This window comes from Pectinophora gossypiella, chromosome 3 (assembly GCF_024362695.1).
Source record: "Pectinophora gossypiella chromosome 3, ilPecGoss1.1, whole genome shotgun sequence".
NCBI classification, from domain to species: Eukaryota; Metazoa; Arthropoda; class Insecta; order Lepidoptera; family Gelechiidae; genus Pectinophora; species Pectinophora gossypiella.
The window spans coordinates 5707027-5733022 of record NC_065406.1 but is presented as its reverse complement, the minus strand read 5'-3'; the positions used below and the strand labels follow the sequence as shown (position 1 = coordinate 5733022).

Here is a 25996-nt window from a genome sequence, read left to right as displayed (position 1 = left end):
AAGAGATAGAAATATGATAGAAAAGGACAGGTACATACGCCGCCGACCAATCAGTAAGAAGACAGTGTTGCCACTCTCATAAATAAAGAGGTTTCGAATATGTAGCGGTACAGTTCTTTAATAAAACATTCTGTGTATATGTCAGGATCCGTATCATACACAGACTACCGTTCAACATCCGAGTCAGGATCCTTATTCTACACAGGCGACTGTTCAACAAGCGAGTCAGGATCCTTATCCTACACAGACGGCCGTTCAACAGCCGAGTCAGGATCCTTATCATACACAGATAACTGAATGACGAAACGCACTCACAAACACATTATTGACCGATATTTTTGCCATTCCAAAATTACATAGTTTTTATGAAATTGATCAATATAAAGTATGTTATGTATTTTCTTTCGATACTATAGATTGTGAAATAGTTGCAATACAATTGATTAAATGTATTATTTTTTGATTATTTTAATAATATAATTATTGCAAAACAAATTGCACTCATTTTCAATTTCGATACTATCGATAGGCGTATCGATCGTCATTTGGATTATTTAGGGGCTTAGAAAATAATCGATATACAGTCGATTACCGGACAACACTACCCCGTTCTATTCTTTGGTTGGCGGGCGTCTATGGAAGGGAAAGACGAGAAGGGACGTGTATATTTATGTTGTTTTAAGCTCATAAGACTATAAAATATCGGTTTTACAAGTGTTTTAATACACAGTGAAATATTAATCGTTACAATACATCAAATAATATGCATTTCTAATGTCAAACATTGCTGGATATCTGAAATTAAAGACGCGGCTTACTTTGCGTCATTTCGAGTCAGTGAAATTTTTGTTTGTTAGGTACTTTGGTATGTTGTAATAAAGAAAAATAACAGTGAAGTCGTGAACATGGCAAGCCCTTCGCCGCAAAACAGTCCCATGCCGCCTCCGCAGGCGCCAAGCCCGATGGGACCTCCGACGCAAAGCCCGGCCCCTCCTCACTCGCCACATAGTCCTTACAACGGACCACCATCAACTCATCCACCTGCTCCCGGACAGCCACCGATGCCTAACCATATGTCTCCATCGGGGCCGCCTATACCACCAAACAGTAATGGGCCTCCTGGCGTACCACCACAGCACCCTGGAATGCCTCCTGGTGGTCACCCTATGCCTTCTCATATGGTAGGACCCCATATGCAAGGTCCTCCGGGTCACCCGCCCCATCCACCTGGCCCTAATGGCCATCCCTCCATGCCTGGAGGCCAGCATCCTAACATGCCTGTACAGGGACCTCCACATGGATACATGCAACATCAAATTGGCCATATGCCTCCTGGACAGGTGAGTTCCAATTACTTTGTTGTCTGAACTTTATTTCTCACATTTTGAAAACAAGAAAATGAATATCATATAATATATATATTATGTTAGGTGTGATGAATGGTATATTTAATTCATATTCAAATATAGGTAATAATTACTTATTATAAATAATAACAATATTATGAATTTAGCTAGATCATACAGGATATGAAGACAAGAACAATAAGGAAAGTGACATAAATAACAGGATTGTTGGCTTGTTTATTGAAAAGAGGGCCGTAAATATCCTTTGCTAGAATGAGAGTTTCATTGAGGATGGTTGATAGTTCATCAGTCAAGAACTCTATGGCCATTGTATTAGGAAATACTAGATCTCTCCACTGCATATGCACCGTGTACACTACAGGGACATTCAACTTGCTCTTGACCCAATCAGCTGCATTGCCATAATACTTATCTGAAGCACAAATATTTTTGTCTTAAGTAAAATAAAATCTGTTACTGGCAACAAATTTATTTTATTCTTAGTACCTACTTATAAATTTTTTATCAACTGTGTCTGAAATGAACTCTAATATAATGCAATATTTGTCTTAGCATGAGTAGATTTAAATATATCCATGCCATATGATGTGTGTTTTAAGTGCAATAAAAAGTTTTTGTATTGTATTATGTACTTACATAAAAATGAAGCAGTAGAGCCATAAAAATAAGATTCATTAAATTTTTCTTTTAATTTACCACTGACTGAGGCTAACAGCTCCATCTGAAAAAAGTTTCAATTTGAATAACGAAATTAATACTATTAGAAATGTATATTTTCTTACTTGTTCTTCTCTATTTTTTTTTTAACCTATTTTTAGCTATCATAAATATCAGATGTATATTCACATTAGTGATACAGCAACTTTATTTATTATTCTTTTTGAACATAATTTTAACTAGGCACTGTGATCCTTTGATTGACTGGCTTGCTTCAGTGGAAGGTGCCCTGATTTGATCTTCTTCATCAGATGTGCTCCAATCAGTTATTTAGGTGCAATTTTCACTAAAACGGTTGACTATCAACCATTACAGATAGTGATACTGTTCATCATCTGTCAAATTGGCCTTAGTATATAGTTATATCTAATTGGTCTTTAGTTCATCATGCTAAGTTGAACCTCTGACTAAGAAACCCAGCTGGTAATAATTTTTAAAGGTGAGAGCATGTTGAGAGCTTCATCATCATCATCAGCCCATTAATGTCCCCACTGCTGGGGCACGGGCCTTCTCTATGGATGGATAGGGAGATCGGGCCTTAAACCATCACGCGGGCCCAGTGCGGATTGATGGTTATTAACGACTGCTAATGCAGCCGGGACCAACGGCTTAACGTGCCTTCCGAAGCATGGAGGAGCTCGAGATGAAAACTTTTTTTTTTGTGGTCACCCATCCTATGACCGGCCTTTGCGAAAGTTGCTTAACTTCAACAATAGCAGCCCGAGCGCGTTTACCGCTGCGCCACCGAGCTCCTCAAGAGCTTATAGTTATATTAAATATAATTAAGACCCGAGGGGTAAAAATGGCCACATCGAACAATTCATCTAAGAAAGTAATATTGCCATTTGACATTTGTTTGCATTGCACAGTTTTATATGTGCAAATGTCAAATTGCAATATTTCTTTCTTAGATGAATTGTTCGATGTGGCCATTTTAACCACCCTGTAAGCATCTATGTAATACAAGGTGACCAATAACTATCTACTATGCATAATGACAATGTATGATGCAGTTACCATTAAATAGTGATTATTTGTAAGTTCGTTATATGCATAGGGTATAGTAATCACTTTTTTGCCATAGCCTTTCACATTTACGAATGCCATCAGTTTTGTAGCAATTGTGTTGATGAATTCATATAAAGCTTTTGATTCTAGTTCAGAAACTGTATCTTCTCCAGCAAAAATTACATCACACTCCATATCTTCATCAACTGAAATAAATGTTATGTATTTCCATAGATAGAGCATACTCCATACATAGAGATTAGAGATACTTACAGTCTGGTTCATGTGTAAACCAATTTCTATCGATATTAACTCCAACAGCTTCCCTAGTTCCATAAATTGTGTCATCTGGGCAAAATTTTTGGGGAAATAATACCTTACGGTTTTTTGACCAAAATCTATCCTAAAATTATATTATACAGGTACATTTTAGTATAACATTGTAAAAATAATGAGGCTACGTTCCTTAAAATCAATATACATACATAAACTGCCTATATACGTCCCACTGCTGGGCACAGGCCTCCCCTCAATCAACCGGAGGGGGTATGGAGCATACTCCACCACGCTGCTCCACTGCGGGTTGGTGGAGGTGTTTTACGGCTAATAGCCGGGACCAACGGCTTAACGTGCCCTCCGAAGCACTTAATCATCTTACTTTTTCGGACAATCAGGTGATTCAAGCCTGAAAAGTCCTTACCAAACAAAGGACAGTCTCACAAAGTGATTTCGACAATGTCCCCATCGGGAATCGAACCCGGACCTCCAGATCGTGAGCCTAACGCTCACTAATATACATGGTGCTGTAAATTTTTCCTTCCTTCTAATTTCATGGATAACAGACATATTATGCATCTTTTATCTTTGTTTTTGGCACCTACAATTTACTATGTTATTAAAGCAATACCAAAAGTGCAAGATGCCTTCTGGTGAGTTGCCCACCCAATGTTGTTTAACAAAATTGATGTAAGTAAGTAGATGTGGTTAGTAGCAATTGCGCCTTGGATATCAATCAAGTGATTGCTCTGATTGAATACATAAGTATGTACTCATCAAATAAAGTTTCCTGTTTTGTATGTGTGGAAGGTTCAACATTTCCAAAAAAGCATAATATACCTATATGTACTTACTACTTCGGAATTGTATTTATAACCATCTGGATTAGAATTGGGTATAATATAGACATCATAATATTCAAGAATATTTAAGTAGGTCGAGTTTTGTACCAGATTATATACAAAATTTAAAAGTACTGCAGTGGACATCCAGTCTTTTCCATCCTCTCCTCCTGTTATAAGCACAGCAATATTTTTGTGTCCTGTAGAAAGTTTCAATAGCACTATGTCTTCTCTGTTGTAAGTTAGTCCAATGACTTTTTTTTCAATTATTGGTGATGAAATGCTTATTGTATCAATCCAGTTTTGTATAGCATTCAAAGTCATAAAGTTTTCTCCAGGTTCCACAGCAATATTTTTGATTAGTCTTTCAAGAGCTTCTGCTTCAAGTAAGCTATCAATGAATACAAGAATTCAAAAAACACAATAATTCAGTCCAACATTCAAATTCAATGATCAAGATTTGAACCTACGCAGTTAGAGGCAAATGTTCCGATCACTATATTATCACTGTACATAGTAACGTTAAAGTTAGTATTTTACTACAGCTTCCACTTATGTACCTTATTAATGTACATATGTTTAAAGTATCATTAATTCGTACCAACGTTGTAAAAAATAATTCAATAAACTTACTGGTTAGAATATCGATGATGATATTGAATTCCACCTCTTTGTAGACCTTCTTCAAATTTTTCGGCAAATTGTGTGTTCACGACAGCGGTCATAGGCAAAACGGCTTCATTCGTAAGCAAATTAAGGAACGTGACCCTATTCTCTCTCGTGTACATCCAATACAGGAGTACACGCTCACGAACATTATAAGCGTAAACGTCGTATAATGAAAAGTTGAGCGCTTTAAACATATAACTGCTGCTACAGGACAATAAAATCAAAAATATCAGCCCAACAACCCCCATTTTGAATTGAAGAAAATCACTATGGCTTAGAAAGCATAGGGTAGGTAAATCTAACAAAATGCTTTCGGACACAGGCTCCTCTGCCAATGGGGGGAGGTCCTCCGCCACCGGGGAACGGACCGAGCGGCGCCGGCGGCGGCGGCATGGGCATGACGGGCGCGCTGCACGCGGCCGCGCACATGCCGCCGCACCACGCTATGCTGCCGGCCGGCGCCGCGCCCGGCTACGTGGGCTCCGCGCCGCAGCCGCACCCACCACACCCGCACCCGCACCCGCAGCATCCACAGCACCCGCCGCACCCGCCCGCCGCGCAGACGCCGCCGCACCCCGCTGCCGCGTCCGGAAACTGCGCGCCGCCCGCCTCGTCGCCCATGCAGGGCTCACTGCCGGCGCCCGGCCCGGATAACCTCAACGCTCTACAGCGCGCGATAGATTCCATGGAGGAGAAGGGACTCCAGGAAGACCCGAGATACTCTCAGCTACTCGCGCTCAAGGCGCGGTCCAACTCGCAGGATCCGAATAAGGGGCTGTTTTCGAATATACAGCTCAGTCAGCTCAAGTGAGTCCTGGTTACGTTTTTAAAAATGTAATAAAAAACTAACCAACCAGGTCATTACACTTGCAAGTGTCTTCCTGGTCATTCATTAATTACTAACGTCGAATTTTGAAGTAGGTATGGTGTGGCGAAAATGAAGCGTGGATATATCAGCGAACGCCGCGAGAGATGTCAATAAAACTCACTTCAAAAAATTATCATGCCCACCTGGGCTCCACTACGTATTATTCCTCGGAATGACTGAATTGTTTATATGTGATATGAGTGGCATATGAATATTTGTTTGGTGGTAGGGCTCAGATAACGGCGTACCGCAACTTGGCGCGCAACCAGCCGGTGCCGCAGCAGATCGCCATGCTGGCGGCCGGCAAGCGCAGCGCCGAGGCGCCGCCCGACTGCCCCACGCCGCCCTCGCAGCCGCCATCACCCTACAGCCAGCAGGTACGTTCACACACATCTACTTTAGCCCGTATCTCTTAAGATATTGCAAGAACGGATCGCCAGACGCCTCGATCTCTGCAGACTCGTATGTAGATAATTATATTGCAAATGAACTAATTAAGGTGTTGATGTACTCTACTGCTGGATGTGGGAGTATAGAGGTCAACTCACAATCATAATTATCACACATCATGAAATCCAAACCATGTAATAAATAAATCATCAAACCATCTCCTCACAATAAAAGAAAAAAAGTTAAGCCAATGTTATCTCCTTGGTTTGTCTAAAAAATATATAAATCGAAAATCTTGTTTAACGTAAAAAAAATGAGTAAATGACATTAGACTTTGTCAAAAGAAGTACTTTAGTAAAAGTTTTACTAGATGAACTGCATGTTTTTCTCGACGTATTTTCGTTGGACACGGCTGAAACAGGTTGACATTCTTTTAGTCCAAACATTTACGGCCAGCTTATAACTATTAGTATTAGGAAAAATAAAACAGTATTGTAGGAATCTTTACACTTTTGCCTAACCTTGTGCTGCCTGCCTATTACTTACCTTAGCCGCCTCTAACATTCATTCTAGTAAATGCGAAAGTGCCTCTGTCTGTTACCTATTTAAGCCTAAGCTGGACTACTTTTAATGAAAATTGGCAAACAGGTAGATCGAAACCCAAGGAGGGATGGTTATTCTTTGGACTTAAGGTTTATAACTAGTAAGTTATAAACGATAACCAAATTCTACGCGGATGTAAAAACAATAAGTATTTGTTACAAAAGAACAAAGAGAATCACATGCTTTTAAATTAAATGCTATGTTAAATTGAACAATGTTTCTTGGGTAATGTTGGCATATCGGAAAACTCATTAAATCGATCGTCGTAACATATAGATAGGTAGCATTCCATTAAAAGTCAGATCGCGTCAGAAGGCGTCTCGTTGATTGGTACGTACCGACAGGGGCAGGGCCAGGGTCCGCCGCCGACGCCGGGCGGCGCGGGCGGCGCCGGCAAGGCGGGCGAGCCGCGCGGCGGCGGCGGCGGCGGCGCGCCCCCCACGCCGCTGCCCATGACGGGGCAGATGGCGCCGCCCACACAGCCCACGCCGCCGCTCGTCAACCCGGTTAGTATCACCCTCCATATTATATTGCCACCATAGGGTCACCATTTTAAGGGTCTTTCGAAACGTGTCGCCGCACCTTAGGAGGCGCAGTGCAACTACGGCACGGATATGCCTGTGATGATACGCTCTACTTGTAACGGCCTTCGCAGACCTCTTGATTACACTGATTCCCGTATTGCGGTCACGTTAAGAACTACATTTTTATAACATCCTTGAGGAGTTGTTCACTTCAAAAGTTCAGCACTTCAAAAGATGTCAGGTGAGATGTATGAAACCTTAGAAATATAATGCAAGCTATTTGCCCCCATAACTGGGCAAAGACCCCATTTCTCTACAGTTTTCATGTAATCACGCCATTCAAGATTTTATCCCAGCTCAAACCCTTTATTCTAAGGCTATCGTTTTACTTTTTAAAGGTTTATTTTTTTTAAAGATACTTACTCCAAATTGATAAACATACTAATGGATAAATGTATGTATTTTCGTAGCCCCTGGTCGGTGCTCCTCCGATGCGCGGGCCTGCGCCCGGTGTGCGGCCGCCGGGCCCCGGTGGCCCAGGTGGGCAGCCCACGCAACAGGTAAGGCAAAAAAAAGATAAACCGCAAAATACAATTGTCCACTTTGAACGAGTATTTTTAGCAGAAACTCATTATTACTGTAAAAAGAAATACATCGTAACACTATACTTTCTTTTTTTTTTTCGAAATAGAACATAAATCAACAAATAGTGATAACCCAGCAGTCAATCTTGGTATTACGAGAGATTAAAAACTCGATTATTATTATTGAGTTTTTAAAACGGATAAATTACATTTTTATCGTATTCTGCAGAAAAAAAATACCAGTTAATAAAAGAGTACAAATAGTATCTTAATTTTTCATAAACACCAATTCAATTTTCAGCCGGGTGTGCCTACTCCAGGTGCTAAGCAGAATCGTGTCACTAGTATCCCCAAACCTCCCGGTATAGATCCGTTACAGATACTGAACGAGAGAGAAAATAGGTAAGTTCCGTAAGAGAAGCGTGTCCGTTACTAAAAATAATTATACGTACACACATACATACTTGAGGAGCTCGTTGGCGTAGCGGTAAACGCGCTCGGTCTGCGATTGTTGAAGTTAAGCAACTTTCTCAAAGGCCGGTCATAGGATGGGTGACCACAAAAAAAAGTTCTCATCTCGAGCTCTTCCGTGCTTCGGAAGACACGTTAAGCCGTTGGTCCCGGCTGCATTAGCAGTCGTTAATAACCATCAATCCGCACTGGCCCCGCGTGATGGTTTAAGGTCCGATCTCCCTATCCATCCCTAGGGAAGGCCCGTGCCCCAGCAGTGGGGACGTTAATGGGCTGATGATGACATACACACTTACATTATTACATAGATATTTGATATCACGTGGGTTTCAGGATTTGTACGCGGTTGATTGCAATAGGCCCCCTATTACAAGACTTAAACATAGCTGGCGAGGGTGGGTGTATGTACTGTACACCTATGCTTACCCCTTCAGAGATACAGGCGTAATGATATGCTAATTTAAATGATAAGTAGATATATAATATACTGCACTTGTAGGATCGCAGCACGTATCGCGCACCGCATAGAAATGCTGTCCAGTTTGCCTGCCAACATGCCCGATGATCTGCGGCTTCAAGCACAGATCGAACTGCGAGCCCTGCGAGTTCTCAACTTCCAGAAGCAACTGCGAGCCGAGGTATGTGTAACCAAATTGGTACTTTACTATCACTTTCCAACGTCCTAACGTGACCCTACTTTTTCGGACAATCTCTAAACCTAAAAAGGTGCCACTGAAGCTATTGGTCTAAATAAACGATATTGCTATTTGACATTTTCAAAATGTTGACAATGTCGTTGAAATTGCATTATTGTTTTTGAGATAGTTTGCTTCAATATGGCCTTTTTAGACCCACGGCTGACGTATAGTATAGACGCTGTTTAAATATCACTTCTTTAACATTACTCCTCGTGAAGTCATTTCGATCGAACGATTTGTCCTTCGGCCATCGTCCCAAGCCAAGGTAACCACTCACACACCTGCAGGCAGTGAAGAAATTTAGTGTTAAGATCAATAAATCCTCCTGTATGTAATGAAAGGCTTGAATTTTGAATATAGTTAAGTACTTGATTTAAATATTTGCTTTTTGCCAGATTCTAGGGCAAGTCCGCCGCGATACGACGCTAGAGACGGCTGTGAACATCAAGGCGTATAAGCGTACCAAACGGCAGGGACTGCGCGAGGCCCGCGCTACGGAGAAGCTGGAGAAACAACAGAAGCTAGAGGCAGAGAGGAAGCGCCGACAGAAGCATCAGGAGTTCCTCCAGACAGTCCTTCAACACGGTAAGCATGCCATTTAACTCGATAGCACAAATAGTAAAAACAAAATAAATATTTATGGGGGTTCCCATACAACGAAACGCGATGTATTTGGCCTTTTTTTCTCGATCGATATCAATAATTGTAACAATGTAGGCAATTTTGAAATTTATGTACCTACTGTTTACCTAGTCAATGGTACGAAACCCGTCGAACCAGTCCGACTCACACTTGGCCGGTTTTTAAAATAGCGCCGTACTTTTGACAATACCAATGTGCAATACATTTGCAGCAAAGGATTTCAAGGAGTTCCACCGCAACAACGTGTCAAAGCTGTCGCGTATGAACAAGGCGATCATGAACTACCACGCCAACGCCGAGCGCGAGCAGAAGAAGGAACAGGAGCGGATAGAGAAGGAACGTATGCGGCGGTGAGTTGCTTATAAACCGTGATAGTTAAATAGACATCTCCTTTCAAGAAGCATACTGGCGAGGTGTTTAGTTGATTCGAAGGAGATATACAAATGTATAGTTATTAATGTATACCGAAATTCACCTCAGCATTAAGCCATAACCTAGACTATGGCGCTGATTTTCAGTTGGATTGGGTCAAATGAACAAATAATTACCTTTCTTGTCTCTCTCTCTCTCTTTATTATTTCCATCTGATGGTGGCGTCTGCCTTCTTCGTATTTCTCCTCCAATTTACTCTATCGGACGTGTTGTTTTCGGAGACGTTGCACAAGCACAGATCCTTTTTCAGCACATCCGCCCATCTTGTTTTTGGTCGTCCTCGTGATCTAAGCTCTGGCTTTTATAGAGGTGTATACCATAAAGCATTTCACATGCAAACATTTTTTGTTTGAGGTTTACGCGGTTATTAAAATAATTTAAACATCAAAGAGTCTCATATCCCTGATTTGAACGCGGTAAGAACCCGGTATTGGTGCTAATTCCTGCAGACGCCATGTGATTTTAAGTTATACCTGTCATATTCTTATCCGTTGACAAATAAATGGACGGGTAATCGACAGGCATAAAATTTCTGCAATACACGAAAGCAGAAATCTAAAACAACCGTCTAAAATTTTTACATCGGCCAATAACCCGACAGAATTAAGTAGACCGCACGTCATACGGATTGCATACCAGCGAGATGCCTATTTTATTCGCACGGGTTATTCATTAATTTTAAAATTAACTTGTTGACAATCATCCGTCCCTTTCCTTTTCGGCGGATAAGAAAATGACGGGTATAACTTAAAATTAGGAGGTGTCTGCAGGAATCGGGGCCATTATGTGTTTTAATTATGCACAGATTTTCTTCATAATATATATGAAATATGAAAATTCAAAGATAATTTGTTTTTCCTTCAGTTTGATGGCCGAGGACGAAGAGGGTTACAGGAAGCTTATCGACCAGAAGAAAGACAAACGTCTCGCGTTCCTCTTGTCCCAGACGGACGAGTATATCGCCAGTCTCACGGAGATGGTCAAACAGCACAAGCAGGAACAACGCAAGAAGCAACAGGAGGAAGAACGGAGGAAACGGGTATGTTGTACTTCTATACATACTTTAGTAAAGCTAGTTTATTTATTGATGATATGAGTGAGATTTATTGTTGTGTTTTCCCTTTTATTACTTATTGAGTGATATTTCAAAGAATTATGGCAAAGAAACCATATAAAATTATATTATGTTTTATTCAAATATGAATTTGAATTTCTTTAGATTTCAAAAATTGAAACTTGAATTATACAGTTTGGATAAAGCACCAGTTTTATTTATAATATTTAATTATGTTTGATTTCACGTGTTTTTCGAATAAGTTAGTTATAATATAATACAGACGTTACGTACTAGAATAACTTAACACAAACAGGAACTGCGCAAGAAGCAAGAGGAGGAAGAGCGCAGGAAACTGGTAACGGAATCACAATTATAAGCTTTTCTCTCTTCTCGCACACCTTCCATTTTTTATCGGAACCTGATTAGGTCGATGTCAGTTACGCAAAAGTCGAGATATCAGGATTCTCAGTTTGGTGCAAATATTGTTTAAATCAAATTTTAATGTACTAACAACTAAAAGCTCTAAAATTGAAAAAAAAAAATACAAACCAAATAATACTTGTATTTTTTGTAATATAACTTGTATTACATAATGTTATTTTGTGCAGAAATCGAGGAAGAGGAAGCTTCTGGAAGGCGGCGATATCGATGCTTTGGATGATAGCTCGCAGACTTCAGACTCTCGAGTCAGCGTCATGGATCCGAAAACGGGCGAGGTACGATACGGACGTTGATAAGTATCACAAATTTCTGGTTTGTTTTTGTAGACTGCCCATTCTGCATTATTTTTATTATTTTAAAAGTGATCCATATGCGATACACTTTAGATGTCAACGTGAATAAGCGAGACCCATATTCGTGAAGTATTATCCAATCCAAATGCCGACTTACTGAAACTGAGCAGCTTACAGCCACCAGTTTCAGTGAACGTCTAGTGTGTATATATAAAATGAAAGACGTTTGTGCATTTTAATGCACTTGTTATGAAGTCTGAATGGTATGTGTAGGTGCTGAAGGGCGACGAGGCCCCGCTGCTGTCCCAACTGAAGGACTGGATGGAGACTCACCCCGGATGGGAGGTGCTGTCCGACTCTGAGGACTCTGGAGACGATAGCCAAGATGACGACGGTTTGTACTTGAAGTAGAATTAATTATAATTTGCACTAGTTGCTAGTTGGTTAGCCGATTTCTACTATGAACTATGGCTGCTTTGCAAGTTCAGTAACAACCCTGACATCAAGGTTGATAAGTTCGTTTATTAACTTGATAACCTTACATGGAAAAAATATTATTTTATGTACATTAGTTTTGACGATCTTTTGGCCGTAGATAGATTAACCGAAAGTAAAAGATTTATAACTCAACAGGTGTAAACTATTAATGATATAAATTATATAATATGCACTTATATTGAAACAGAGAAGAGAGAGAGAAGGGAAAAGAGAGATGAGAAGAGTGACAAGGAAAAGACTGAGGAAGAAAAGGCGCGCGACATGATCAAGAAGGCTAAAGTCGAAGACGATGAGTATAAGACGGAGGAACAGACTTACTACAGGTAATTTATTTGTAATGTACAAGGTTTCAAAAAAAGAATGTTTATAGTATACTAGCTTTTTTTGCCCGCGACTTCGTTCGCGTGGAAAGATTTTTCCCGCTAATTCCCGTTCCCGTGCGAATTTCGGGAATTTCTTTCTTAGTGCACCTCTACGGTACCTAAGCTACGTCCTTTCCAAATTTCAAGTGCCTACGTTTAACCGTTTAGACTGTGCGTTGATATGTCTGTCAGTCAGTTTCTCCTTTTATATATTTAGATAAAAAGTTTTAAAAAATATGAGTGCTCGTGAAAAAGCTTTGTATTTTCAGGGGGGTAGAATAAAAAGGCCACATTGAAGCAATTCTTCTAAAAAGCAATATTGATATTTGACATTTGCGCATATAAAAATAAGTGCACATACATATTGCTTTTATAAATGAATTGCTTCAATGTGGCCTGTTTATCCCCCCTGGTCCCAGTTGCTCTTCTGCTAGTACTATAATTGATAAGGGCGCTCACAGAAAGTGAAGTGAGACTATTTTAGATGTATGCAATTTCTTTTTTAGCATCGCTCACACGGTTCACGAGTCTGTCACGGAACAAGCCAGCATTTTGGTCAATGGGAAGCTAAAAGAGTACCAGATCAAGGTAAATATTATATTCACACATTCCGATCCGATCAAGAACTGCTCATTATAATCGAATAGATCAGCATCTTTTTTTAGTGTGGCTTACTTACCCTCTAAGGGCATGTGTAACTTCATTCAAATGGATTTTGATGGTTCTTAAATTGTGGATAGTTAAATAACCAAATATTGTGTCCAGGGTTTGGAATGGCTGGTATCTCTGTTCAACAACAATCTAAACGGTATCCTGGCGGACGAGATGGGTCTTGGCAAAACCATCCAGACGATTGCACTGGTAACCTACCTGATGGAGAAGAAGAAAGTCAACGGTCCTTTCTTAATTATTGTGCCGCTCAGGTATGTAGACTAACAAGCTTTTTGCGGTTCAAAATGTTGTATCATTGACAATTCATTCTAGCGCCTAGATATATTTTGTACTCAAGTAGTTGAACCGGGAAGAATAGCGTAACAAAAGGACACTTATAACACATTATAACGGGTTCTTACCGCGTTTATATCAGGGAAATATGAGACTCCCGTTATTATATGTTTTAATTATGACCGCGTAAACTTAAAACAATATAGTATATAGGACACTTATCGCCAAGAAGTGGGATTTAATTCGCTTTTCAAAAAGAAGACACTTTTCATGCAGCAATCCGTGTGTTAGTAGCTCGGTTTTGTATGATTACTGGTGTTTGTCCATGACACAGGCCTTTGGCCTACTATGAATATCGGTTGTTTAATTAACTCATGGATGTACAACAACCTCTTGTCTGTAAAGTTCTCTGTTTTGTACTGTGGTGTACTATTAGTTTTTTCAATAAAGTATATTATTATTGTCTAGATTATGCGCCGGCGCAGGCTATCCGCGATCTATATATCCATTTTCTTTTTATTTAACATCGAGCCTACGGGAGTAGTCGCTCGCTGAAATTGATCGATTACTGTAGGTCTGCTCCGCTTAGCTGCAGAGCCACATACGTTCATATCGACATTTTTTTACTTTGTTGTCCAGTACGCTATCAAACTGGGTGCTAGAGTTCGAGAAGTGGGCGCCAACGGTGTCGGTGGTGTCGTACAAGGGCTCGCCCGCCTCGCGCCGCCTCGTGCAAGCTCAGATGCGATCCACCAAGTTTAACGTGCTGCTCACTACCTACGAATACGTTATCAAGGATAAAGGCGTGCTTGCTAAGGTAAGAGATGCTCCTTTTAAAAGTTATTTGGACCAGCGGTGTACAATTGTCATAAATAAAAATAATGTGTAGAACAACTGCCTTCGAAATATTATTATTCCCTTCGTGTTTACTCTGAAAAATATTCTAACTTAATGAACTACACGAAAAAGCAAGTGATGTGTGGTTGTAAAGCTTGTCTGTTATAAAAGCCGCGTATCCACCTAGCGCACAGGCTCGCGCGGCAGCCTCGCGAGTAAAATTCCTCGGCTGGTGTGGACGTGTCTCGGGCGCGCGTTTGCTCGCGAGGCTGCCGCGCGAGCCTGTGCGCTAGGTGGGTACGCGGCTATTGACTAATGCTACATGGTACGTAAATACATTTATATATATTGAGGAGCTCGGTGGCGCAGCGGTTAACGCGCTCGGTCTGCGATTGTTGAAGTAAAGGAACTTTCGCAAAGGCCGGTCATAGGATGGGTGACCACAAAAAAAAAAGTTTTCATCTCGAGCTCCTCCGTGCTTCGGAAGGCACGTTAAGCCGTTGATCCCGGCTGCATTAGCAGTCGTTAATAACCATCAATCCGCACTGGCCCCGCGTGATGGTTTAAGGCCCGATCTCCCTATCCATCCATAGGGAAGGCCCCGTGCCCCAGCAGTGGGGACGTTAATGGGCTGATGATGATTATGATGATGACCTAAAAGCTCGACAATAATTAGGTCGACATCTTCCTTTCTAAAATTTCTTCAGTCTAACCAAGCTAGCATGCCTTGGCAGGTACAATGGAAGTACATGATAATCGACGAGGGACACCGTATGAAGAACCACCACTGCAAGTTGACGCAGGTGCTCAACACGCACTACATCGCGCCGCACCGGCTGCTCCTCACGGGAACGCCGCTACAGAACAAACTGCCCGAACTGTGGGCGCTACTCAACTTCTTACTACCTTCTATCTTCAAGAGCTGCTCCACTTTCGAACAGTGGTTCAATGCGCCCTTCGCTACTACTGGTGAAAAGGTACTGTCTTGGCCCAAAGTCTTTTTAAAATCCAAACCCCATTGTTTAAATATGGTGTCTAGAAATCTGGGAGTCTACGTATGGAATGCAGAAGAATATTAGGATCTATGCTACAGGACTGCCTTTCCATCTCAGCTTTATACTGATGGGGTAGACTTTTAATGGATTGCTTTGTAGAACTCCATTCTCCCCCACTTTGTTCGGTCTCCGGGATTCTCAGAAAACCGGAAACAGCATTTCTCAAAACAAAACTGCATTATAAAGCTTTTTAACAGTAGGTCATCAAAATTAAAACATAATTATATCGGATTCTTACCGCGTTAAAATCAGGGATATGAGACTCCCGATATTTCAATTCTGTTGCAAGTGCCATGATCACGGGATGACTGACGAATTTGAAGTGGAGTAGGTATGTAATTCAATCATCATCCTAACTAAATAAACATTTCCGAAATCAGGTGGAACTGAATGAGGAAGAAACTATCTTGATCATCCGTCGTCTGCACAAAGTGCTGCGGCCGTTCCTGCTGCGGCGACTGAAGAAGGAGGTGGAGAGTCAGCTGCCGGACAAAGTGGAGTACATCATCAAGTGCGATATGAGCGGTTTGCAACGAGTGCTTTACAAGTAAGTCGCCATAGAACCCGACTGCCTCACCAAGAGGTCAATACTCCTATTTGTAACCAAATTGTATTATTTCTATTGTGCGCGTTATAAAATTGTGGGATAGGAAGGAAACGATTATTATTTCTTTAACTTTCTTTATTTTTAACGTTGTATAGTTTTGTACTTATTCCAACAACCGTCCGACATTTCCCTGTCATTCCGCAATCCTCTCTTCTCTCTCGCTCACTCGTCGCTATCTCTTTCACACACCTTTGCGTTACGTTTCATTCAGCCTACCATTCCTACCTTCTCTACGCCGCAACTTGTTAACCCATCCGAAATAAATGAACACCGTGTGTCGAGGACGGAAGATGCGTGCCTGCCAGGTTTCTAAATTCACATTAGTGAGTGTACAAATGGGAACTTTATTTCACTAAAACTTGTAAACTAAACTACCTTTCCTTCAGGCACATGCAGTCAAAGGGCGTGCTGCTAACAGACGGCTCAGAAAAGGGCAACAAGGGTAAGGGCGGGGCGAAGGCTCTGATGAACACGATTGTGCAACTACGGAAGCTGTGCAACCATCCCTTCATGTTCCAACACATCGAGGAGAAGTTCTGCGACCACGTCGGCACGGGCGGCGGGGTCGTGTCTGGGTAAATACAGTAGTTTAATTGTAAACTATCTACAACCTGCTAAAACCTGATTTTCCAGACAATAGTCTCAAGCGTGGTTGCATATGTCCCCTTCAAAATGATCTTCTTTCTGCTTCATCACCGCGGCAACCTGAATCCATCTTTGGACGCTACGAATAAATAATAAGTCAGGAAGAGTAACAACGCTCACAATTTGACGCCACTAAAATGTACACTGAGTGGGCGGGGCTTAAAATGACTACTCGCACCTACTTCAATCTGCCTCGCGCCGTCACTAACGTATGTCATTGCTCGATTTATGCTATATTTCTATGGAAAAAACAGTGAAATATTATGTAAAATGTCGTCATGTGTAGTTAGTTGGTGTAGGAAACGAAAAAAGCGCAGCAAAAAGATAATTGGAATAACTTATCATCGGTAAATATAACATTTCTGTTCTCGTAAACACATTGTACTTTGATCCGCATTATTCAAGAAGTTCCTAGTTTAATATTCAGATAGGTAAATTATAATTTTTAATACTATGCAGTCAAGTAATATTATCAATTTCCAGCAAAATATAAGTTTTTCAGTTATTTAGTCTTGTCGAAATTTCCTTTTTTTTATTTTCCCCAAAAATTAAAACCGACTGCAAAAATGGTTAAAAGCAGTTCGTTACGAAAGAAGAGAGGATGATCGGCTTCCATCCTATTCCAGTAAATAATAAGTAACATTGTAATTATATTTATATATCATCCAAGTAAAAAATTAAAGTATTGAATAGTTGTTTTTACTAAATACCAATTAATTCAAAACACAAAACATGCAATATAATAATACTACTTGAATACATAATTCAGCAACACGCCTCATCCGAAATACAAAACACTAAAAATTATTAAATCCACCGTTAGTTTCGTCCATTTTTTACTTATACTCATCCATGCATTGCATAACAACATCCTTGATTTGAGAACCCCGGAAACACACGCACCAACCTCTATTGTGGTTGCTATTGATAACCAATCACAGCGCTTGTCGCAATGAAGCGCGTCACGGAATCGCTACTGATTGGTTTTATGGATTTACGATCTTTTAGAATGTCGTGGGCCAATATTTCGCCGGCGTTTGTTCATAGTTACTCTTCCTGACTTATTATTTATTCGTAGTTTGGACGTCAATCCCCAGTGTGGTTGTCGTCTTCAAAACTGTTTGGACATGTCACAAATATAATTTACTACATCTAAATTTGATTGAATTGAGGAGCTCGGTGGCGCAGCGGTAAATGCGCTCGGTCTGCGATTGTTGAAGTTAAGCAACTTTCGCAAAGGCCGGTCATAGGATGGTGACCACAAAAAAAAAGTTTTCATCTCGAGCTCCTCCGTGCTTCGGAAGGCACGTTAAGCCGTTGGTCCCGGTTACATTAGCAGTCGTTAATAACCACCAATCCGCACTGGGCCCGCGTGGTGGTTTAAGGCCCGATCTCCCTATCCATCCATAGGGAAGGCCCGTGCTCCTGCAGTGGGGACGTTAATGGGCTGGTGATGATGATGACATCGTGACGATTCCACTAACACAATTAGCTCGACCATTATAGAAGGCGATACGGCTCACCAACTATCACGTTCTTCTGACAGAAAGATCGGTGAAGTGTGGGTCCATAGTTCATCTTGTGATGGATGTACCACTGAATATCCCAATTGGGCTATAGTCGTGAGCTTATGTTATGTTACATAGGCTAACAATGTATGAATGACAGGTTTGAGTTTGGGGTTTGTGATTTTTGCCACCCCGTCTGGGTTTACGGGCGTATACAATGTAATACAAGCTGCCGCTATATTATGATTACTGCAGCTGCAGTGATTAAAAAATGGTGGAATATCTAACGCTAATAATCACTCTTTTCTAGGCCTGACCTCTACCGCGTGTCCGGTAAATTCGAACTGCTCGACCGCATATTGCCGAAGCTGAAGCAGACGGGCCACCGCGTGCTGGTGTTCTGTCAGATGACGCAGTGCATGACCATCATCGAGGACTACCTCGGCTGGAGGGGGTTCCAGTACTTGAGGTGAGTTGATGTGTTCAATATTTGCATACTACGATGGTGTACAAGTCGGTAAGTTCTACCAACTAGTTACAAAACACCTCGTTTTACACAGACACTACACTTTGTCGTTATCGTACAAGACCCCCGTTTTAAGTGCATGAATTCAACAACATAAGTGCAGAAACCCCCTCTCCCCGTATGTGTGGAGTTCATATGTATAATTATTTGTTGTAGATTGGACGGTATGACCAAGGCGGAGGACCGTGGCGAGCTGCTGCGCAAATTCAATGACGCACACTCGGAGTACTTCATCTTCCTGCTATCTACCCGCGCTGGAGGCTTGGGGCTGAACCTCCAGAGCGCTGATACTGTCATCATATTCGACTCTGATTGGAACCCGCATCAGGTAAGAATAACTCTAATAACCTCACCTGATGATCTGAAAATATGATTTCGTGTCTCGGAATGCACATTCAACCATTGATCCCGTTAACTATGTACTAAACGTAGTCTCGTAGGCAAGTGACAGACTTTTGGCGTCTCAATAATAACTGATACCAGTGTGAGATGTAGGTACTTTATATCACATCACACGAGAAGAGGAAAAAGAGAAATTGGAATAGTTTCTACTACAACCACTTTCTAAACGAGACATAAAGATGTGTTAAGTACTTGTCTAAAAGTATACATGTCACAGTTAAAGAAATTGGTCATGTTAACAGGATCTGCAAGCGCAAGATCGCGCGCATCGTATCGGACAACGCAACGAGGTGCGAGTGTTGCGACTCATGACAGTGAACTCTGTCGAGGAGCGTATCCTAGCTGCCGCCAGGTTAGTGCCTTACTCATATAGGGTCAGTGACACCGTAAAGAATACTGAGGGGGATAATTCAGCTCATGACATTTGTGACAGCCACTTGATATTAACTCAGAATGAACTTCAGCTGAACATCATCCCCCTAGCATTATTCCGATTTTTCACAGGGTCCGCTTACCTAATGTGAAGATTTGACAGGTCCTGTTTTTTACAGAAGCGACTAAACCAGCCTAATATATAAATATAGGTTAGGTCACATACCTCCCAAAATGCATTTCTCGGGAATGTGGGTTTCCTCACAATGTTTTCCTTCACCGCTGAACAAGTGATTATCATTTATGATCCAAACATGAATTCGAAAACAAATTCGACAATTTCTGGTTTAGGCATGTGCTAGATTCGAACCAGCGTTACTACGCCTCAATCATGAGCTGAACATACTCCTAAGTATTCGGTACAGTGTCACTAACACCCTTTATTGTTACGTGTTAGACACTGGTGTTACAGTCTTGCAGCATAACTGGTAATTATTAATTGAGTACATAACGATAAACGCCATGTCTTTCTAGGTACAAATTGAATATGGACGAGAAAGTTATCCAAGCTGGTATGTTCGACCAGAAGTCGACGGGCTCCGAGCGGCAGCAGTTCCTGCAGAGCATTCTGCATCAGGACGGAGATGACGAAGAGGTATGGATTCAACTATTGTTATGTATATATAGTGTAAGCTGGGCCCTCGTGGTAGAAGCGGGCACTCGGCCGAGTAAGTTGAACGAGGTCCGAGCTGTCTCGCTACTTTACTCGATGATGGGTTCACATGCACTTAGTACTCAGCACGGCGGAATGTCTTACAGGTTTGCTCGCCAAGTGTACACACAACAAGGCATAAGGGTAGACAGAAGAAAGAAGCATGAGCGTTTGAGTTTTCTGTTATTTTAACTAAATTATTTTATAACATTAGCAAAGTACTTACCCCACCTAACATTTCATTCTAAAACCAGGAGGAGAATGAGGTCCCCGACGACGACTTGATCAACGAGATGATCGCGCGGTCGGAGGAAGAGTTGGAGATCTTCAAGCAGATCGACGCCGAGCGCAAGAAGACGGAGACACAGTCGCGGCTGATCGAGGAGTCGGAGCTGCCCGACTGGCTCGTTAAGGACGACGATGAAGTCGTCTGCAATAAGGTAACTAGTTTTTTGAACAGTGTCAGGTAACAGTTTGCTTTGATTTTAAACGGAAATTTTATCTTACGATTTTAAAAGAAAGAAAGAAATATAAAAGAAACATGTACACGACACTACGACACGACTTCAGTCATTTACGTGGTTTTAAGCTCACGACTATATCCCAATGGGGTAGTCAGTAGTACATCCGTCGTAAGATGACCTAAGTACCCACACCTCACCTTACTTTCTCTTAGACCGACGTGATATTTACTACTAATTTTAAGCGGAGATGTTTTATTTATATTCGGTTTTTTTCTACCAGGGCCAAGGCTGGAACTACGTAGACGAAGATGAAACGTTGGGTCGTGGCTCCCGTCAACGCAAGGAGGTGGACTATACAGACTCGTTGACGGAGAAGGAGTGGCTGAAGGCCATCGACGACGAGTTTGAGGAGGAGGAGGAAGAGGATGACGACGATGAGGTGCTCGATAAGAAACGCAAGAAGGGACGCAAGCGCCGGTAACAACGTTTAACTACTACGCTTACCCACGGGCCAATAAGAAAGAATAATGTAGCCGCGAAACAAACGATCCGGGATCTTATTTTTGATTCTTGCTTCGTCTTTACGTCAATTCTTGCTTCTTACACACGATGTCTTATCGGATCGGCCGTTGTAAACGACATAAAATCCCAGAGGGTAGGCAGAGATATATAGTATACACACCCACATCTTGTTGTGAAACAAATATACTAAGTCATTTCTGTCATCCGCCTTGGGTTATAAAATATTGGATTTTAGAACTATATAAATCTGATTTTGCTACATAAACTGTAAGGCTGAAGGTAAAACTATTGTTGACAGTCGTCAAGATGATTCAGAAGAAGAAGAAGTGCCGAGTTCGTCTAAGAAAAAGAACAAGACGGAAGCGAACTTATTGAAGAAACGACTGAAGAACGTCATGAAGAAAGTCATCGACTACGCTGACGAGTAAGTTTCTAAACAGGTTTTATATTTAGAAGTAACATACCGCCCGCGACTTTGTCCGCTTGGATTTCTGGTCTCGCGGTACGTAAGTTTAAAGTCCATCCTCCAATAAAATAAAAGCCTTATGAAAGCAGATAAAGCATTATGAGCATGAGCTCATAATACGTGTCCAATAGGTCATGGATAACCCTTTACCAATATATTATATATTTTGATATCCTCACAACATCCTACTAAAGGTTAGATTTTGACCGCAGTAAAAGGTTTCGAGATTTTTTAATTTTAGTACTTTTTGAACGACCATTGCGTTCTCGGTTGATACATGCAATTTCTCAAATTTCAGGTAAATAAAAAGGTTCAGATTTATATATCTTACAGCTACGATTAGAAGCCTTTTTAGTGTTTGAGAGCACTTGTATATTTTACTCTTTGCATCCTCCATGTCTAGGAACGGCCGAGTGCTGTCGGAGCCGTTTATGAAGCTGCCGTCTCGCCGCGAACTGCCCGACTACTATGACGTCATCAAGAAACCACTCGATATCAAGAAGATCATGACGAGGATCGAAGACGGAAAAGTAAGAATTTAAAATGAAAAAAAAAAAAAAAGAAAATATTCGATACTTATTGAAGTACTATGTAAACAAATCCGCGATGGAAATAGTTTGGTTTACGTGTCATTCATTGGTCTTAGACATCATCAATAGTTAAATTTTAATGTTATTCAACAGTATAACGAGATAGCTGACTTGGAGCGTGACTTCTTCACTCTATGCGCGAACGCTCAGACTTACAACGAGGAAGCGTCGCTTATTTACGAGGATTCTGTGCGTTTGCGCAACGTTTTCATAGAAGTTCGCCGCCGATACGAGGCCGGACAGAACTCGGATGACTCTGATGACAACGATAAAGGTACGAAGAAAGGTGGGTGCACGCATATCCCATCCTAACCAGCTAGTTTACGCTTCAGCTTTTTAACTAATTACCGCAATAAACACAGTCATAAATCGAAAGTTGATGTCTTGTGGGGCGGTTAATGGTTAAATAATAAAACAATTTTGTGCCGCATATGAGGTAGTAGAGATGGTGGAGGCATGTGGTGATGGAGATTAAGTATTCATTTTATTAACGAAGCATCTTTATAAAATTAATATTTCTTTATAAAAAGGGGCGACTGCTTTGTTTTGTTTTATGGTAAATGCTTATTATCCCTAGTCATAATCGTCAAAATACATTCTTTATCTAATGTAACATAACATCTATAGCAGCGCCACCACCAGCGGAAGAAGACGATTCGGACGGGGAATCGAACCGCTCTGTCAAAATGAAGATCAAGTTGAAGGGCAAGGGCAAGAGCACGCCATCGCGCAAGCGCAAGCAACGGAAATACATCTCCGATGACGAGGACTATGAAGAAGATTAAACTTGTGCAACTATTACTTTAGTATCAAATTGCTTGGTGTCCGCTTCTCCCATGCTTATTCGGCTAATTTACTTGGATGATGTCAAAAGGGTGACTTTATTATACCAAAAGGAATATGTGTAGTATTTCTAATAGGCATAAATTTTATATATTTTTAATACCTTTATATTTATCCATATCTAGCGCCGCGTCATAAAATAGTATTCCTCTGCTATTCATGTAGTATTCAATATCTCGGCGTAACAGGATTCTAATCACATGCATTTGGTCCGGTAACAAAGTAAAAATAGATGTTTTATGTAAACCCTGCTGTAGGTTTTGTTTGTCTTTTATAATCTGACAGAAATAGTAGTTTAAATAGGCAAGTAAGTAGTATTGTTGTCTGGGTTAAGAAGGAGACACATTAATTTTAAGGATATTCTAATCTTAAGATTTATATGTTTTATGATCTATAAACCATTATTACTTTTACTTCTACAGATTATTTTGCTTTTGACATTGCATCGTGAATTATTGTTGGTTTTAAAAACTGATACCAGAGTGCTCTAAATTATTTTCATTAATAAATTGAATTATTAAAATTTAACATAATTTTATAACATTTTTTATCAATAGATTATCAAATGAAAGCAGTGTTGTTTCTCAATATTACAAATACTTATATATGTAATGTAGCTCTTGACATTGTATTTCAGATTAAAATGTGAATTTTCAATTTTTGTTTTTTATTGTTTTATACCCACTGGAAACTCAGTTATATGGCAATGAATATTTATTGTTCATGTTTCTCTTGCTTCACACTAGACATTCCACTCTCTGTTTTATATTCTCCCCATCTGTAAGTTAGACCATGCACATTTCTTGCATGTTGGTTGAGTGTGCTTGAGTGTGAGAAGTGCTGTGAGCAGGCAGGACACGGGTAAGGCTTCTCTCGCGAGTGCACTCGCTGGTGACGTCGCAAGTCACTCTGGGTGTACGCTGTCTTGTTACACACCTCACATTTGTATGCTTTGTCACCAGCATGTCTAAAAAATATACAAAGCAGTATTACAAAAAAAAGATTTTGTTGTTACATTACAACTTCATCACAATGCTGTACAAGATGTAGCATAACTACATAAGTAATAAGAAGTTAAAAGAAATATCAACCTTTTGAGATGTATAACTAAGTTTTTCTTTGCATTGGTTTTATATCCGCACAAATGGCATTCAGCAGTCTTTTCCACACTGTGCTTCTTTCTGTGGTTCAATAGTTCTGGGCAAGTTATAAAAGTTGCTCCACAATCTTCACAGTTGTAATTTCTTATATTATAATGTCTATTCATATGCCCTTGTAGTGATTTCTGGGTTTTTAAAGCTTTTTGGCATATGCTACATTTGAATGAACCAGTCTCATGGACACGCAAATGGGTCTTTAATGAGTAAGCATGTCGAAATTGTTTGCCACAAATGGCGCATGTGAAGTACATCATATTGCTGTGAGTTTTTTGATGAGCTGTCAAAGAAGCTGACTGTGTGAAGCTCTTTCCACATTTACAATGATATGGTCTCTCACCATTATGTCTTCTCATATGATTCACTAAAGTCTGGCTGTGAGGTGTAGAGTACACACATTTTGTACAGTGATACCTTCTGTTAATACCGCTTCCTGTAATTCTACCAACATGTTTTTTCATCTGATGCATAGAAACAATGTGTTTCAACAGTGATACCTTTGTTTTTAGAATTTTATTACATGTATCACATTTGTAACCATCATTATATTGACTTTTATAGGTTTCATTTGCATTGTAAGCTAGATGAACTTCAGAATCATTTTCTACTGGCATTAAATTCGATCTTAATTCAGGGTCGTCCTCTGTCTGTTTTATATCACTATCATCTTGGTCCTCCACTGTTTCGTTATTGTACACAATGAAACGTTCTTCAAATGTTATGCATTTCACACGGAAATTATTTGCACACTCTAATTCCTTACAGCAATTATTACAAATGTAATTAGGTAAATACTCTTCATAGTTGAGAATTATTTGAAAACATAAATGTATTTTTTCCAAAATGTTTTTTGAGGTTCCATCTTCAGAAAACAGATCTGTACCATCTTCGACACTTAGCAAACATATCCTGCAAATGTTATTTGTAGTTAAATTTTCAGAAAATAATACTTTGCTCATATTTATTAAGTTTCAATTAAAAGTAAGTAGTGAAATTACTGCAATGTTTGGTTAATTTCATTTGTTTATACTTTGTATTGTAAACATTATTCTAAAGAAATGACGTTTCGATTTTCGTTTAGAAATAAGTTTTAACCGACTTTAAAAAAAAGAAGATTCTTATTTAGTTCAACTTCGTTCAGTCACTATTTCATTTTTATATAACTATCACATGGATGAAGCGAAAAATTACACGCGAAGGACTCATTGGCTACCAGAAACACCGACATATATGTTAGCGATTATTAATTACCCACGACGAATATTTTTAATTTACTTTGCAAGGCAATTTCCAACATTTTGTACAATTTTAATGATTTTTATATATGTGACAAGTAATAGTAACTAAATACATTAATCAATAATTCTCTTAATTTTCAACAATAAAATTACGTTCTTAGAATGTTGGAGATACAAATTTAATGAAACACTTACCGACATCAAACGGCTTGCGATGGAGGCTTTACATAGGATTGAGCAAACCTGGCTTTGTTACACCATGGCATTATCCATATTTTACTATACAATTTTTATTTTTTTACTTCAGAACTATTCCAAAGAATGTGGCCCATTAGATATTAAGCTAGTCAGACAAGTTAGTCGCT

The 25996-nt window shown here is 40.2% G+C and overlaps 2 protein-coding genes across 7 annotated transcripts; one reads left to right on the top strand and one right to left on the bottom strand.

Annotated features, from left to right (window-relative positions):
- Positions 1-623: 623 nt before the first annotated feature.
- On the top strand, positions 624-23893 carry LOC126382001 (ATP-dependent helicase brm). 6 transcript variants are annotated; one of them, XM_050031678.1, is made up of 30 exons: positions 624-1340; positions 5202-5686; positions 5977-6124; positions 7085-7246; positions 7735-7824; positions 8150-8250; positions 8819-8957; positions 9413-9602; positions 9871-10009; positions 10956-11130; positions 11462-11503; positions 11757-11864; positions 12156-12276; positions 12568-12703; positions 13249-13330; positions 13508-13665; positions 14327-14504; positions 15259-15501; positions 15960-16126; positions 16573-16761; positions 18650-18808; positions 19022-19193; positions 19510-19619; positions 20174-20294; positions 20606-20791; positions 21096-21292; positions 21636-21761; positions 22207-22333; positions 22487-22667; positions 23024-23893. In XM_050031678.1, the coding sequence occupies exons 1-30, from the start codon at positions 906-908 to the stop codon at positions 23176-23178; spliced, it is 5022 nt and encodes a 1673-aa protein (XP_049887635.1). In that variant the 5' UTR covers positions 624-905; the 3' UTR covers positions 23179-23893. The 6 variants fall into 6 exon arrangements, with proteins under 6 accessions (XP_049887635.1, XP_049887634.1, XP_049887633.1 ...); XM_050031677.1 differs by having other exon boundaries at positions 23021-23893; XM_050031676.1 differs by having other exon boundaries at positions 22487-22679.
- Positions 23808-25455, bottom strand: LOC126382002 (zinc finger protein 551-like). Its single transcript, XM_050031682.1, has 2 exons — positions 24328-25455; positions 23808-24203 (listed from the first exon to the last, which is right to left on the bottom strand). The coding sequence occupies exons 1-2, from the start codon at positions 25350-25352 to the stop codon at positions 23951-23953; spliced, it is 1278 nt and encodes a 425-aa protein (XP_049887639.1). The 5' UTR covers positions 25353-25455; the 3' UTR covers positions 23808-23950.
- Between the last annotated feature and the right edge of the window lie 541 nt (positions 25456-25996).